This window comes from Apteryx rowi, unplaced genomic scaffold (assembly GCF_003343035.1).
Source record: "Apteryx rowi isolate R43461 unplaced genomic scaffold, aptRow1 scaffold_921, whole genome shotgun sequence".
Classification (NCBI taxonomy): Eukaryota; Metazoa; Chordata; class Aves; order Apterygiformes; family Apterygidae; genus Apteryx; species Apteryx rowi.
The window spans coordinates 144,503-161,729 of NW_020451229.1; the positions used below are offsets into that span (position 1 = coordinate 144,503).

The window sequence follows — 17,227 nt, forward strand, 5'->3', positions numbered from 1 at the left end:
AAAATATGAATAGGGCACATTAAAAAATGTTTTAAAGAAATTCTGCCAGAAAGAAGAATAATAGTTTTCATTGTGCTCACTCTGCTGTAATCTAAAAAACACAGAATATATAGATTGTTTGGAAAGAACATACCTATTAACTCCTTATTTCTGACATCTAAGGCCATGTTTCGTAAAGCTGTAGCAACTGCACATACCACCCGGTCATTGTCTATTCGAAGCAGTTCCACCAGGATCGGCAACCCTTTTTCTTTGCGGACAGCAGCACGGATATACACTGACCACTGTAAAGACATGTGAGAGAGCGTGAGGACAGAAGTGGGAAATCCATTACAGCAGGCAAGGTGTCTGGGCTTCTAATAGATATAGAGTAAAGGGTGACAGAAGCGTGGGGATGTAAACTCCAAAGAGAGGGAATAATTGTATTGACGATGCTGGGCAACCACTTGACTTGGAAATCCACAGTTCTTTTATGGCGACAAAAACATTAAACGATGAATTGACTTTAATCCTAGCACACCCGCTTACACTTACACAGCCCAAGTCTGCAGACCACTTGCTTTGCATCAGCAATTCCTATAKAACATGTAATGATAACTGTTCATTGCTAAAACCACAAAATTTACGTTASAAGATATATATTACAAAATATGTTCAACAGCTCTGAGTATTTTCTTATCATTATCATATGAACCATTCAGTCTAAAAATATGAAAGCACTTTTATAATTTCTCTTGTGATTGCCACCTTGTTCAGAAGGAAAAATGAGGACAGCTATACTTCTGGTTTTGGCAACTGTAGTGGTCCTTATGGGAAGACACTTGTACGTCATGGAGTTAGTGATCCAGGTACCCCCTACAGAGGTGCTGTGCTGCAGATCTAGCTTGGCCTTCAGCCCTGCGCTGTGCTGCACTTACCCTTGGCCGCAGGACAAACTCAGTCGGCTCATCATAATGGAGTACACGACTTGTACTCAACTTACTGTCCCTCTACGCTTGAAAGTGAACAATTGTGTTACAGAAGTCTGTTTTATTAGAGCTCACAGTAATAAAAGTATGTGTGAAGTGTTGCCAAACAATACTGAATACAACAACACGAAGTGGAATGACATCAGAGTCAGATAATTTTGTGGAAAGTGTTTTTTGGTTTTAAGAAAGGTGCATTTTTTCCTATCTGAAGTGGTGGGTGGGATATTGCAGCTGCTATTTTTATGCAGCTTCTAATTTAACTCTGGGTGTGTGCATCAACTTAAAAGAAATAATTATTGTATTTGAGATATACTCCCTATGTAAATACAAACCTCTACAGCTAACTATCTTAAAAGAATCCCAGAAAGAAAACATTGAGTGATTACATCTCCTATGCTAATCATCTGAATTCACTGGAAATGCTTCTTGAGTCTTAGCTCTTTCTGTTTAAAAAAATATAATATAATATATTATATTATATATATTGCATAATAACTGTTTTCCTGTATGAGGAGAATTGTGTATCATTTAACAAGGAGCAGATTACAAAATTAGAGGCATGCCATTGTCCATTTTGGGGTGATTAAGAAGCTGCAGCTCTGCACTGTAGAACTGCATCTGCAGCTTCTGGTCCACACAGTGAGGTAAATGTAATACTGAAGTCACGAAATTACAAAATGCAAATAAGACCAGACCCATGACCTTGTAGTTTTAAAGTCTATGGATATTCCCAAATTTGAGACATTTGGACGTGCACGATGTGCAGCTTTACTTAGTGCAGTCCACATCAAAACAAGCAATCTTCTGGGCCTATATTCCTTCTTATACTCTGAACTCTCCTCTGAATTTTCAAGAAGTCCACATTCATGCTCCTAGTCCTAATATTTTAAAGGAATTTATTGCAGAGGAGCCTCTCCTTCCTCTCAGTGCCATGGCATGGATGCTTATCCTGCGATCAATGTAAAGCTCTGGAAGCCCTTAGCTCTTGAAATATTTAACTAACAGAAATTAGGATAACATAGGTCTCAGCATTTTCAGGTCATGGCAACCCTACTCTTTGCACAAACCTTCCTTAGAGAACAGTTACATAGGAACAGTGATCCTCCATAGACTGAAAGGGAAAAAAACAAATTCCATGAAACAGAGCATTAGAAAAAGGAAAATACGCTTTACTGTCAGCAGACTATCTTTAACCTCTGCCTATGGCCCCCAGTTACCACAGTTGAAGTACTCACTTCAAAGTTTATAGTACAGACAGGTGCCTGCACAACAAAAGTCAGAACATATTTTATAGTAACAATAGTAGATAGGGAGGCAGGCAAGGTCTGCAGTATTGCGATATTTGGAGTTCAAATATATTTTAGGTCATGTCATTCAGGGAAAATCAGGAGAAAGTAAAAGAAACCAGCATGTAAAGAATATTGTATGATTATTCCCCCCCTACAGTAACAATGCATAACAAAAATCAGCCAGCTGGACAGAGCATGAAGACTGTGTTAAGACAAAAGCGATAATGGCTACAATAACTTTTCTATTCAGGTTAATGGGACGTGAGGTTCTCAGCATCATTGAGCACAATAATGCAATGTGTCTAAAATGTAAATGTGCCATCGTTTTCTGCAGCAAAGCAATGAATAGCTCTAAGGTAAGAGAAAATAAACAAGTTGCAGCAGGATTCTTGATTGATCTTATTCCGTGCCCTCTTCTCCTTTAGTTTTTTCTCTACAACCAGTGTATGGTTTCATCTTGGAGAAAAAACCATTAGACATGAAACTAAAATAAATCTTAATGATCAGTGACTTTAACTGAAAGTATGTACTGAAAAATAATTTCTTTCCTATAGCTTGATTTTATTGGGATATTAATTATAAGGGATGTGATGAAACCCCCAAATTAATGTTTCTAAGCTTCCTTTTTAATACCCATGCATTTACTTGTCACCTAAATTCACTGTCACCTGCAGCTAGGTGTATGCAGAGTGATGTCTCTTTGCACTTAAAAACTCTCACCCCTGTATTTTCTACRCCTCTCCCAGGGGAGGCATCCACTGTGTGTGCTATGACTACAAGGTGACCGCCCGAATGAGTGTTCAGGTTAACAGGGAGGCTATTTTGAACATGTAGTGAGCCTGTCTGGTGGAGGTGAGAGTCCTGGCTAGAAGTCAGTATATTGTGAGATGCTGATATCCAGTGTAAAAGTACATCCCAGATTTACTGCTTTCAATGTGAATTGCCTGGGGAATCAGTGGGGCTGTTTAAAAAAAATAAAATAAAAAAAATCACATTTATGTCTATTCAATGCCAGAGAGAATCTAAGAAGATGCTATTGATTATTCACTATATTACAAAAATCCCTGTAAACTTTTCTCCTTGGAATTTTTAAAGTTAACTATGAAGGGAAATCACAGGGACCTGTTTTATGAAACCCAGATTTAGGAGAAACTTCTTAGTCATAATAGTTTTCATCATCCATTCCAAAAGAAAAGTCTAAAAGAAACAAGCAGATTTAGGAAACAAAATAAGAAATGCTTTTTTGACCCTATGGAAAGCAAAAGACACTGTAGAAAAAACACTGGAATAACTGAGTATGAAAAAAGAGAAACTTTACCTCCTCTCTGAATAAATGACATGCAAGTCTTCAATACTTGTGATGTAGCCATTAATTTGATCACAGTAGTCTATAATATGGCTCCAAAGTCTTCATAAGGGAAAAATTCAGATAAAATGTTTTATAGATGCACATATGCACACATGTGCATAAAACAATGGGAAAAAGCGAGAAAAGTATGTAGGAAACCTCTCCTCTACCTTGCACGTTCCTCTCCCTCTGCCCCGCATAAGCTCTCCTTTCTGAAAGAGCAATGCCACCTGCTTTAGAAAAGTTCACAGACTTGTCACTGCAGTTTGCTAGCATTACAGCCGCATTTTCAAGTCATTCACCTTAGGCAGAAATACAGAAATGTCAATTAATTGTTTCAACAGCCTCTGGAGAACTTTCCATTTGGAAAGTGGTAAGAACTGTCTGTGTCTCCTCTGAACTGCTGATTAGGACCAGCCTCTGCAAGCAGTTATGCTGCACCGCCTGCATTTCAGAAACACTCCAATGGAGATGCTGCAAAACCCTTACTTTATTCTCTCAGAGAATGGAAAAATTGATTCACTCTTGTGTATACTGATGATTCTTTTGTTTGCCTAAAGCCATCATGAAACATTCCTGCATTTACACATTGCAGGTCAATTGATAATATGAGCTCAGTGAGGTATAAAAGGCAGACATGAAAAATCATAGAAAAGAAAAGAGACAAAAGGTTTGCTGCCTCTCTGTAAATGAGACACTCTGCCAACATATTTAATCATCCTGTTACTCCACAAATCAGTGGCAGTGTCAATGATCAAATAACTGTTCAGTTTGTAAAGAAAAAAGACTCCTATGGGAACAGCCTATACTTCAGAGGGAACGAGAAGCCAAAAAAATTAATTATTATTGCATGAGATTGCAGCTAAATTATCAGAGACAGGCACAGGAGCCATAATCTGTGACCGAATACTCTTTACAGGTAATTGAATTTGTGGGGCATAACTACTATACGTCACTTTGAAGGCATCTAGTGCATCTCAATGTCCACTTTCATTAGTGTTTTTTTTTTTTATTTTTGTCATGGTAATTAAAAAGAGAAATACAGGAATCTGGAAAATTATTTCTTAGTTTGTCACAGTTATTATTATAAAGGACTATTTTCAGAGCTGAATGCCTCCAGGGATTAAGATTACATTAGGCTGAAAATCTACATAAGAGTAATTAATCTAGATAAAACTATTTTTTTTTAGAAAAAAATATAAGCAATTAACTATTCAACTCTTTTTAGTGTTATGAATGGTTTTCTTTATTCTTCTACCAAGTACCTGCACAGATGCCCAAACTAAAAATGGGAAAAAAAAAAAGCCAACAACTGAACAGACCTGGTATTTTGAATGGACTCACTTTTCCTTCCATTGACGTCAGTATTATCTGAGTACCTCCAGATTATTTGGACATCAAAAACACTTAAATTTCAACTGGAATTTGCATTGTAAGGCTACAGTTCAACATTCTGACTCAAAGACTCTACAGAGGTACCAAGTGGTAAGGGGAACAGAAAAGACACAAGCCACAAAATCAAAGCCAAATGAAGGCAGCAAGCATGACAAAGCAAACTAAGTTATCAACAGAACCAGGAAGATTAGAGAGACTCACAGTTTCCTAGGAGAGGCTTAGAAAGGCTCTGACAGGTAAAAGCAGCAGAAGGAACAACAGATCGTGGAAGAGAACTGTAGGTTGAGTAATCAAAGACCAACATTCCCATTTGTCTGATCATACTTAAACACAACATACACAGCTCAAAAAAAAAAAAGGATATTTTTATATTCCACTTAGAAAATTACAGGTCTACTTTTCCCCTGACTCCACTGGGGTCCCTGTGGAGTCACACCACATGAGTCTGTAAGGCTCTGTGAACTTCTCTTTTTGCAACATCTGAAGAAAGTGAGCACTCTCCAGGGACTCTTGGCTCCCAGACTGCAGTGCTCACTTCTCGGAAGTGACTCCACCTGGGACGCCACCACGAAGTTCTCGACATCTCTGTGATGGGACTACAGAAAACAGCCTGGGATTCACCTGCCCAGGAGGAAAGTCTTAACTGGTTACTTTCCTCTTGTACCATGACCTTAGTCAAGCTTAAAGAGAAAGCAGAAATCTGGTGGGTGAAGATATACAGCTATAAAAATAAATAGAGCTAAACTAAAATGGAGCTAACAGAAGACGCATCAATATGTTTCTCTGTATTAATGGATGCTGCCTCAACTATGGGGTTTGGGAGAGGGGAATCCCACCCACTTAAGATTTCCTGACAGATTAATGCACTGGTTATTTAGAAAGCTTGCCTTTGCTGAGTAACTGAGGTATTATAAGTGGTCTTCTCCACTCTATAGTATAAGAATTCATAATATTAGTATTTTGGAGAAAATGAATTAAACCCTTTTCACTGGAATTCAAATAACTTCCTCCTGGAATAGCTTGATGAAACTCTAAAGGGTGAATATGTTAATAATTAGAGTAATCAGTGAAGTCTGGCAAAGAATCCACAATATGTTCTGGCCTGATAAGAGGAAGATTGCTAAACTAGATGGCTGCTACTTTAGACAACAATTTTTCATTATCTGTGTTTGGATGGCAAGGAGCTGGAAACTCTTTTCTTCCTGTTCTTTGAAGTAGCTGCATTGAGCTTGTGACTGAATCAGTCCCTTTTATATTTTCAGTTTCTTTATCTAAATAATTTGCTTAATAGGTCTTTTGTTCCTATGAGACTCAAATTTCTCTAGGATGGAATTTAGAAAATAGATGTAGCTGAGAGCCTAAGGCACAAGGACTGGTATCTCATCAAACTATCTCAAGAGATCAGGCCACTGACACAGAAACCCTGTTCACATGTGCGTTGTACCTGTTCGGGATCAAAGGCAGGGACATGCAGTCACCCAACAAGAGAGTATTGCCATGCCCTGCAAAGCACGGTCAAAGACGGAAGCAAAAGCAAAGGAGGTGAAACAAACTGCCTGAGGACTGCAGCGGTGTCACTCTACTTCAGGACATGTGCAGAGTTGCCCTGTTTCCGATGTTACGGAGCAGAAGGACCTAATGGACACTCAGGAAAATGAGGGCTGCTACCCTGTCATCTAAGCAGTGGGCTGAACAGCAACTGAGACAGAACAGCAGGTGCACAGAAGGGCCCCACAAAGGTTCAAAGGAGGTTTAGTACATATTTCAATGTAGGGCATTACGCTGTCAATAGAGATATACTAGCTTTTGGTTCCTGTGTTTATATATATATAAGGAAATCCTAGTTGTGATGACAGCACTGTGGTTTTTAACCACATGTAGTACAAAAATGATCCTAGAGGTGATGAGATCACAGCAATGAGTATTGCAGAAATGTCTCCAGCAAGATAAACTGTCAACAGACTAAATTTAGCTGTCAGATATATACAGATATACAGATCCCCGATGATATCTCCTTTCTTCCTGAGAGCAAAATTTTGTTCACAAAGGACATAAACTTGGAGTCTTGATATCTTGACATAACTTTTCACACACTCAGTAATTTAACTTGTTAATAGCCTACTGACCAAGGTGAAAACTAAGAACTTACCATTCCTTTCTTTCCACTGGCCAAGGAAAATTACTGATTCCAGACTATACATAAAAATATCTATGAAGATTTCCTTTTACAGAATGAGTTTTGTCATTTTATACTTCATAATTTTTTAATATCCAAGGTATTAAAATAAATAATGAAATAAGATTGTAGAAAGGACATCAGGTCTGCAGGGTTACGGTGACAGGGATTTCTTAAAAAGCAGACGTGTCTTCAGAATATAGCTAAGTCAGCAAACCTCCTATTTTCATTTTTGTGTACTCCACAGCATTGGCAAAAGCCAAACTAAGTGCCAAAGACAACTAACAGAGCTCCCAGAGAGAGCAGGTTCCTAATGGGAGATAAGAGTCTCCGCTGCTTTTAGAGGCCTGTCTTGAGCCTTATTTCCTCAGGGAAAACTCTAGTTAAGCTTGGCTGAGGAAYATATTTGCTTATTTTTTTTTCATAGTACTAGGCAGCTCTAAAATATGAGATTATATTAAGTATAATAGAAAGTGTAATAAGTATACTTGGAAAAAGTCTACTTTTGGAAAACTCGTATCTAAAAGTGGCAGTGAAAGAGAGCAAAAATAAAACCAGCAGCCCTTCTTTCAATGGGTTGTTCCTTCTGCCTGCAGGAAGTTTAGGATACAGTGAAATTATCCTGGTTACAATTCGATGGGAGAGCATATTTTGGAAAGCAATGAGTGTCTTCAAACCAAAATCCACTGAGTCCCAGGTACTAGCTGAGCTCTGCTCTGGGGGTAGGTGTGGGCACATACAGTGCTGACAATCTGATCCATACATATGCAGAGCGCATACTGCCGGTGGTCATCAGTCCCATAGCAGGCCAGAAATGCAGTAACCAACTGCTACTACCACAGGCCACCATGTGAAGCAACAGTCAGGCTTGAAACATAGGTGCATCCTGGCTGCAATGTGGAATATTTTATTTTGTCAATCCTTCCCACCCCAAGCGCACATATTTGGACATCTCCATATATATTATTCCTGGAAGACCATTCACATCATACAAAGATGCATCAAATAAGTACATGAAGCAAAGGAGAGATCTGTGAGCAGATGTATGTCACTTTTCATGAAAAAAAAGGGTTTGCTCTCTTCAGACTCCAATACCTCTGTCCTCCCTACGGACCAATGCCTTGATGCAGAAGAGTGAGATGAAGGAACTCAAACTCTTAGTGTCCTTCCAATACAAATGGTTGGTTGTAAAATCGCTTTGCACCATATCAGTGAGGAAGCGTATCATCTCAACTGTAAGGTTACTAGCATCCTGAAATAACGCTCAACTTTACCTGAAACAGCATCTTCCAAAAGGTAAACTTTCTCATTTGGACCAGTTAATATACTTGTCACCAGTATGCTCCTTTTTGATTCACTATAGTTTGTCTTGATTCTAATAATAATTATATGAAGACCATATATTGTATTAACCATTGTATGAGAAGCTAATTTAGCCAACAGATGGGTAATATATGGGAAGACTTGGGCCCAAACAGTGTTCCACCTTGACATAGAAAAATATTGTGCAAATATATGTGTATACCACCTTTTTTTTATTATTACTTCTGCAGTGCTTGGCTTTACAAGGAATTCCTGTAAGTGAAACAGGGCTAAAAATGTCCTACAAGCTAAGATTTATTAAGATTTATTTCCTTTCACATGTGCATATGTTGACATTATGTGTATGTATCACTGTACTCTCTGGAATAAAAAAAATTTTGTCCCACATTCAGCCTCTCTCAGCTTTTAATCCTTCAAGCTACATTCTGCTGCTTTCCTTTCGCATTTGAAATTTTCAAAACTAGTCTAGGGGATTTAGACACATATCAGTGGTTAATTCTAGTGGCAGACATTTATCTAAATCCCCTAGACAATTTTTATTTTTTTTAAAACTTACTCTAGTCTTCCTTTTATCTTCCCACTTCCCCTTCATAATGACATTGGTTATACACTGCCTGTGTTAAAAGCATTACTTCTCTGTCACTGAAGAGGATTAGACAGCTTTATATCTAGAGGAACCAAAAGGACAAACCAGTTGGAAAAGAGTCATGAACTGCACTAAATTTTTTTCAAGAAGAGACCACATCTTGTGAAGTGTGGGAGTGTGCTTGGTGCACAGGATACCTCATGCTCTCTGGGATTTTTCTGTCATTAAAATAATGCTAATGGGAAAAAAAAAGAATCAACCACAATTGCTATTAGCATTGATAGTAACAGCAATAACATTTAATACAGTTTCCTCTTTTTCTCTCTTTCACTTTATCATACAGTTCAAACTAAGTTCTTCTTGAAAGATTTCAAGCAAAAATCATTTCCCAGTCTTTATACAATTACAGTTTCTTGCAGGAATTCAGAAAATGAAAATCTCCCTTAGGAATAACATCTTCTTTTAAGAGTTTGTTATCTTTTATTTCAGTCGTTTTATGTCCAGAGATTGTAGCAGTGGAAAAGAGAGGTCAAAAGGTGGAAACTTATGTGGAAACTTATGCTTATGTAATCCCCAAAGAGGATTATTCCCCTCACAGAAATGGCTAGTATGACATGTGAAATTAAATATATTCATTTTGTGTCTGCACATCAGTTGAACTGGAATTGGTGAATCTTTAGAAAAATAGAGTAACAAGAGAACAACCAAGCCTTCCCCATGATACCAGTGTATATAAAGTTCAAGTCAGTTTTTCTAACACATTTTCTAACACATAACCTTACAAAAAAGCTCTACAGAGCTTTCCTTCCTCTCCAGTTCACAGTATGCATCTGCCAACTAAAGAATGACAGGTATGGATTTATTATAAATGGGAAAAAGGGCACTATTTGGATTTTAGCATTCCTATTAGTCCTGACAAATGTGTCATACATTATTTTCGCATTTGGACTAGTGCTACACCCGTTCCCAGATGAATAAAACACATGTACCACGTTTCTGTGCCAAGATTACATAATATGAAGTGGTCTTTAATATGGGAATAATAAAACTGTAATGATTTTCAGGCACAGTGTATACACAGCACTTTGCAAGACAAAATCAGCAGGCAGAGATTTTGTTGCTCATTTCATTATGTCATTGAATGCAATGGTCAAAGGCATTTTATAAGGTTGGTGGAATGTAATGCTCAAAAACATTACATGCCTCTGAAGATCTCCTGAATCTGCCAACTAACTTTGCAATAAAACTTCATGGAAAAAACAAGTCGTTTATTAGCCTCAGGGCTAATATTTCAAAATGAGTGCCTGATTAAATTGGTACTCATATATTTAATATGAATGCCTGAACATTTAAAACCAAACTGCATGCTGTCTGAGACCCAACTTTGAAAACAGTATGCCCCAATACATGTGTGTTTTCATAGTAAATGTGAAAAATCCTCACTGAGAATTAACTTAGAAACAATGTATTATATTTATGCTACAGTGTTAGATAGTATTTGCACCCAATCAAACCAGTTTACCATCAGGAAAGGGATACAGAAAATGTCCTAGAAAGTAAAACAGGCTCAAGCGCTATCTTGAATTTTACTCATTATTCTAAAATTAGAAAGTCTTTCAAAAACTAAGGATTTTTAAGGGAACTTGATAAAATAAATTAATCAGTTAATAAAAATTTTTGGAATTCACTGCAAATAATCGGGGATGGAAAACTGGATCTTTTGATTAAAATTGAGAAGCAGAATTACACGGAATAGATAGCCTTGATTGGGCATTTCCTTGCTTATTTTACATATTTAACCATAAAGATGGTGTATTTTAATAATTTCTTAGGTTTTTAGAAAGTAGATTACTCGTGTTGGTGTCACTTCACCTTGCTATGCTCTTGCCCAGTTTCTCATAAGCAACAGAATATCAACCAGTTTCTGCACTGACAAACCAACAGGGTTTCATTGGTTTGTCACTGGTGATATTTTTGGCTCTTTTTCATGGTTTTGTCACCACCGATTCATAAAGATGCTGCTTCTCCTCATTTGGATATCTGTTTTCAGCAGCAATTCTTCACACTTCACTAGACCAATGGGATTTTCACTGCTGTATGCTGGGCTTTCCTATGATATGATTATCTCTATCAGTTCAAGCRACTTAAAATACTGTCTAAAATCTGACTGCAGATAGTTCTGTGAAAACGTATAGTTATTCCACTATGAGGAGCATTCACATACATTCATATAATTCATCTGCTGTCATCTGTAGGGGATTCTGAATTTAAAAATACATGGATCGGGTTAACGTTCCTACCTTCCAACTCCCAGCAGCCAAGTTCTGCAGTGCCCCTGCTGCCCCCTCCAGTGTGTCTGGATTCGAGCACTCAGAGAGAAGTGTGAGGTAGGGTTTGACTATTGAAGGGTGCCACAGCATCTGGATTCCTTTGGGTGGTTCTGCACAATCTGGGAGAGGTCCAACTCCATCCCACTGTTGGAAAGTACATATCACAATGTCAACAAAGAGCAGGGAAACGCTTGAGAAGTATCTCAGTTGAAGCTATCATGTGTATGCGTGTGTGTATACAGGCATCAGCATGCATGTGGCAAGCAGCCACTCTCAACTTTAGTACATCATGCGATCCTTCACAGAGCAACCAAATTTCCAACCCAACAGTCTTTATGAATGAGCCATAGCATTGGCAAAAAGCACAGTGTTTTAGCCAGCTGACATAACAAAATCTCTTTTCACTGCGTTTATTTTTTTGGTTGTAAAGAGAAGCCTACTGAAGAGGAACATGGATTGACATATTTTAAGAGGTAAATCTACAGCTTGCAGAGGAAGAGATTTTCCTTTTTTACATACTGGTCAGACCTCTGCATTCTCTCTCTTTCCATGGGGGGGGGTGGGGTGGGATGAGGGGGAACAGTAAGAAACACCACTGTGCAAAAACAAATCRTGCAAGGACATGAATGCTCCATCCCCTGAGAGGCCCAACAGTGACCGAGCAGCTTTCCCTGACTATACAACTTCTTCTGGCCTTTCATTGTGTCTTGTTCTGCTGCCATTCAGTCACAGAGTCAGCTAACCTTATGGTTTTAGATTGCAATTTGTTTGGCAGAACCACCTCTCACAAAACTGATTCTTTCCTCATCAAATATGGAGTTTTGCCACAAAAATTACCCTAGTCTATCCCCCAAGACAGGCAATATAAAAAATGGACAACAAGCAGGATATGCACAAACAGCATTCCTGCTAGAAACAGAAATTTATTCCAGCAGAAAGTGATTCACCTTTCTACTGGGATGCACAATGCACCTAAGCATGAAACTTCTTAAAAGAAGGAACTTTGAAGACTTTTTTGCTTTTTAAACAACAGTAATATGTGGAATGCAATTTTTATAGTATTTTAAATATGTGATTCTTAGSTATACACATAATAAACACATATTTTGCTTTGCTTTGTACAGATAAAAGGATTTAGAAAATTCAGTCTTAATACCAATGTTAAAAATAATCCTTGACTTTTTAATACAATTTTTCTCTAACATCTTTGACATGTACAGATTACATGATATCGTACAAAGTAAATCTTTTAATGCATTGGGTTAGAACTTGCTGTGATTATGTAGATAAAAAATGTGTATCATAACATTATATATCTGCTACATATCCAAAGATAGCACAGACCGAATTAATTCCTTGTTTAAATCTGCAACTGTTAATTTTCCTAGCTGATTTAATCAATTTAATCAGTTATGATTCAAACAACACAACAAAGAAATTCACACTGAGAAAGACCTAGATTCTCTCATTTTCAGGAATTATCAATTATCATGTTATTTAAGCTAACTTTAAAAATCTACATATAATTAATATAAGGGACAGCCAGTCAAGTCTTATCTAATACCACCTAACAAAGCTTAATTCATTTTAATAGGGTTGTGCTAGTTTAGTACCACTGAGAATCCAGAACACTATTTTCTCAATTAAAGTAGAACACCAACATGTAAAGTTAGTGGGACATTTAATACACATGAGCAGTTACTCAAAACCAGAGAGCTGCTCAAACATAAAACTCATTGCACTGGACAAAAGTTACTACAGTTTAACAAAATGGAATAGCAGTCCCCCGCAATGGTTGAGAAACAACAGGAAAATCACCTTCTGAAGAAAAACATCCCTTTAAATGACACTGTGATAGAGCTATGCCTTTGAAATTTCTTTTAATACCTTTCTGCTTTTAAACCAATAGGTTGATTTCACTGTATGTGACTCAGTTCTCCCTTCTTCTGCCTATAATTCATCATCTTTGCCAGAAATGACTTCTCACAAGCTCACAGAAAACACATGAAAGACTGCTTCTTATTTTAACTCTTGGAATTCAATAACTTGCACTGTCAGAATTTTTTTAAAAAACAAATCAGAAGCATCTCTTACAGGCCTCTGAGCTTGCAGTACATTTGAGCTTAACACCTTTATGAGTCCACTAATGAATGACTTGTGATGTCCAAACACACAAATTCAGGTCTTCATGTATCTCATTCTGATTTGCACGTAGTATGGAGACACTATGCAGTTGAACAGTGTTTGCATAGGATATTCATTGTATTATTTCAGGGACAAAGTATCTATAATGCATGAAATGTATCAGATCTACCCAGTATATTTTTTTGTGCACATGTGGGAGTACAGTTATTTTTTTTAACCCAAGTATCTACACTTGTACAATCTCAAGTACTGCCAAAAATCAGCTAATATAAATAAAGCTGTAAATGTGTTCATGCTGTACTGGTGCATTTAAAGCACTAGAAATCATACTTGCAGACAAATTTATATTTAACACATTTTTGTCATTCTGTCCAGCTATAAGAAAGCATTAAAAAAAAAAGTGAGACTAATTATTGCATTTTCCTGCCTTTGTTGCTACTCACTTTTGGCACAGATTGCATTAATTTATTACCAACTATGAGGGAAAATGTATGCAGGAGACCTTTTTTAAGATACTATGATACTTCAGGGTCATTGTAAGGGTGATGGAAATCTCTGGTACTGCACACGCATGTGCACGAAAGGAGCAGTAACTCCAGTGGCATTGCATAAGCCTCCTGCATTATTCTTTGGACTTGCTGCATGTGCCTAAAGCAGCTGAGTGGCAGGCAGACGGAGGGTTTAAGTGACAATCATGCATAAGATGCATGTTCTGCCTACGGTGTCCTCTTCAAAGTCATGAGATAAAGGGTGACAGAAGAGGTGGCACTGTAGCCGGTCTCTGGGCCCACCTGGGAGGTAGAAGGTGTCAGCAACCATGACTACACCTGCACTCCCTGTCTCCCATGTTTTAGCTCTCCTATGCTGCTGCATGTGTGATCTCAGCCTAACTTTCACTGAAGGGCTTAATGTTTTCTGGCATCTTCCTCTTAGCTGAGACCAGTGCCTGCAGCTGAACAGCTTGACTGTTGCTGGGGCATGCAGGATTCATACAGGTCAGAAAAGAAGCTACGGCAAAGTATATTTAAATGCCTGACCTTCACCCATGTATTTTGTCTTACCCTTCAAAAATTCATAAAGAAATACATCAATTGCCTGAGCAAAAAAAAAGTATTTTCCCCCCAAATGATACTACAGTACATTTTCTCAAACAGTGGCTAAAGCGTGGCAGAAGCTGCTTTGTAGTTCAACTTGCTCAATATTAATGAACTGAGGCTGTGTGCTAAACGAGTCTACCCAGTGAATTACTGGAACAGTTACTGTATTGTTGCAGCCCATCAGGAATGATCAATAAGCTTTGAGAAAGGCTGTGGATGCAGTAGGAGCCTCTGATAAAGAGGAAGGCTGTATGCAATTACTCTTCCTAGCTTATGTTAAGGAGAAAAAAAGTCATAAACAAATATTCCTTCCAGCCTTCCCTGCTTCAGCTGAAATTACCCACATACATTGTGGTTGGAGCTGACAAACTCTTAAGTTATGTGGGCAAGATATAAATCTCTCATTTCCTGAAACTGGTGCAAAGAAAGGAAGAAAGTCAAGAAGAATAAAAAGCTGAATATAAAGATCTTTGAGAACAATAAACTTTTGAGAGTAAGGGAGTATTTCTAAGAAATTTCTGAAGTTTTCATATTACTGGAGAATTCTGAGAGGAAAAAAAAGATTGCTCACCTAGATACTTTCCCATGACACTTAATAGACTATCTAACCTCCTATTTCTCATTTTAATGAAAGCAAATCCATGTTTACAGTGTGATTATACAGAATATTAGGAAAGGTTTCTACTAAGTAAGAGAAGTGCACTCTCTATATTTGCATCTTTTGTACTGACAACCCACTCTCAAGTTGGTGGGGTTTGTTATTAAGGAATATCTCATGACCACAGGTTTTTTTCTCTGATATCAAAACAACAGTAAGTGTTTTTATTTTCAATTATTAAACATATCTATTTTCCCTTCCACCAGACTATGAGAAAAAACATCACCACTAACTACTAAAAAAAGAGCATCTGGGAAATCCCCCCAAACCAAAACCATCTTCATCAATGCCCAATGATCCTAGGCATTTGAGATAGTCTGATAATGTTGTAGCTATGTTCTTTGTGTCAGCAGTGACAAAATTTATATCACCAATTTAATAGTTCTTACCAAAGCATTTATGAAATTTCAAAGACTTTTAAACAAACATGCCCCCATAAGAGAACAGCGATTTCTCATCCTTCACATAGCTGTAGATGCAGCTGTGGAAGCCTGTGCCAGCTGTCCCCAGGCACACCAGTCCAACCATCTCCTTGAAAAAACATTGTTCAAGAGCAGAAATCTAAAGTTAAGCAACAAATACTCAACAACATCAAAAACTTACTTTCAGGGATGATGAGAACCCATACAGTTAATACCAAGGAGACAAGAATGCCATTATATAAACCAAGTCAAATTTCAGGCCGAAAGGTGATGAAGATAAATGAAGGTGCCTAATGACACAGAGTCTACAGAAGTAGTGTGGAAGAGGGCAAAATTGCTGTGATCCAGTCACATGTAGTCAGAAAAAATTGTGCGATTTCTGGATACGGTTTATTGGATAAATAATGGTAGCCTCCCGCATTTGATGCAGCAATGCTTACAATTTTGGGAAAGGTGTTTGGAATGCTTTCAAAACATCTAAATTAGAACCTGTGTTATTTATATGAAACATGAATAATTCTAAATTATACTCCAGATTAAACTATTTTTCAATGACTGTTCAATTTTTTATATTACTACATTTAGCTAAGCAAAATAATTTCATTGGATTTGAGCATTCTGTCCTTTGCTTAAAACCAGACCCCTCCCAAACAGAGCAGCAAGCAGTTCAGTCCAGAGGCAAGGATCCTTGGCACCTAACCACATCTCCTTCTTCTCACCCGTCTCCATAGGTAACTGAAGCTAACAGGCTTTGCACTACATTCCACAAACTAACAAAAACAAATTATATCTAACAGCCCTATAGTTTTAACTTTCAAAATAACTTGGTCATACAGCATAAAAAGAGATTCCCAGTGCTTATAAGATGCTTCTATATAGGCAAGCAAGAATTTAGAAACAGTTGCTAAAATGCATCTTAAGCAGTTCTCAAGACAGTAGATTTCTTGCTAAACAACACCTGGCATAACCACCTCAGACAAGACAAGAAAGTTACAAGTGAACAGAAATACCTTTCCTGAGCAGAATATACTGGAAACGCAGTCTTTCACCCCAAATCTCAGCTCAGATTATTGACTAAAACCAGCAACAATTGCCATGTCTCTGTTTCTGGGCTTCTTCATTTGGTGCACTTAAGTGTAGCATTAAAATACACTTGGTAAATAGAGGTGTCACCACACGAATAAGCGTATCTGACAGCTTGAACTACTAGCGAAACATCACATGGACGCCTTGACCAGGCAGGCCACTGACCAGTTCCACAAGTGGTACAATGCTGCTCAAAATGTGCTTTATTCTCTTCATTTGGAAAAGTTATTCTCTCTGTCTTAAGCATGCTATTTTACCTGGATTCTTCAGTTAGTGAAAGGAAATGCTTCTTTGCAACATAAACTTAAATTGCAGCTTCATTACTATAGAACAGAAGAATTTACAGCCTATTTAGCTAGGATGCTAAAGAGGGGTGCCAGTCAATTCATAATCCTTAACTTGAA

General features: G+C 37.7%; 1 protein-coding gene across 1 annotated transcript in view; it reads right to left on the reverse strand.

Moving 5' to 3' along the window:
- The window catches only part of LOC112978354 (catenin delta-2-like), a 151,322-nt gene that overhangs the window by 69,475 nt on the left and 64,620 nt on the right, over positions 1-17,227 (reverse strand). Inside the window, 2 exon segments of the mRNA XM_026091777.1 lie at positions 134-284; positions 11,386-11,559. Coding sequence (XP_025947562.1) covers positions 134-284; positions 11,386-11,559 — 325 coding nt within the window.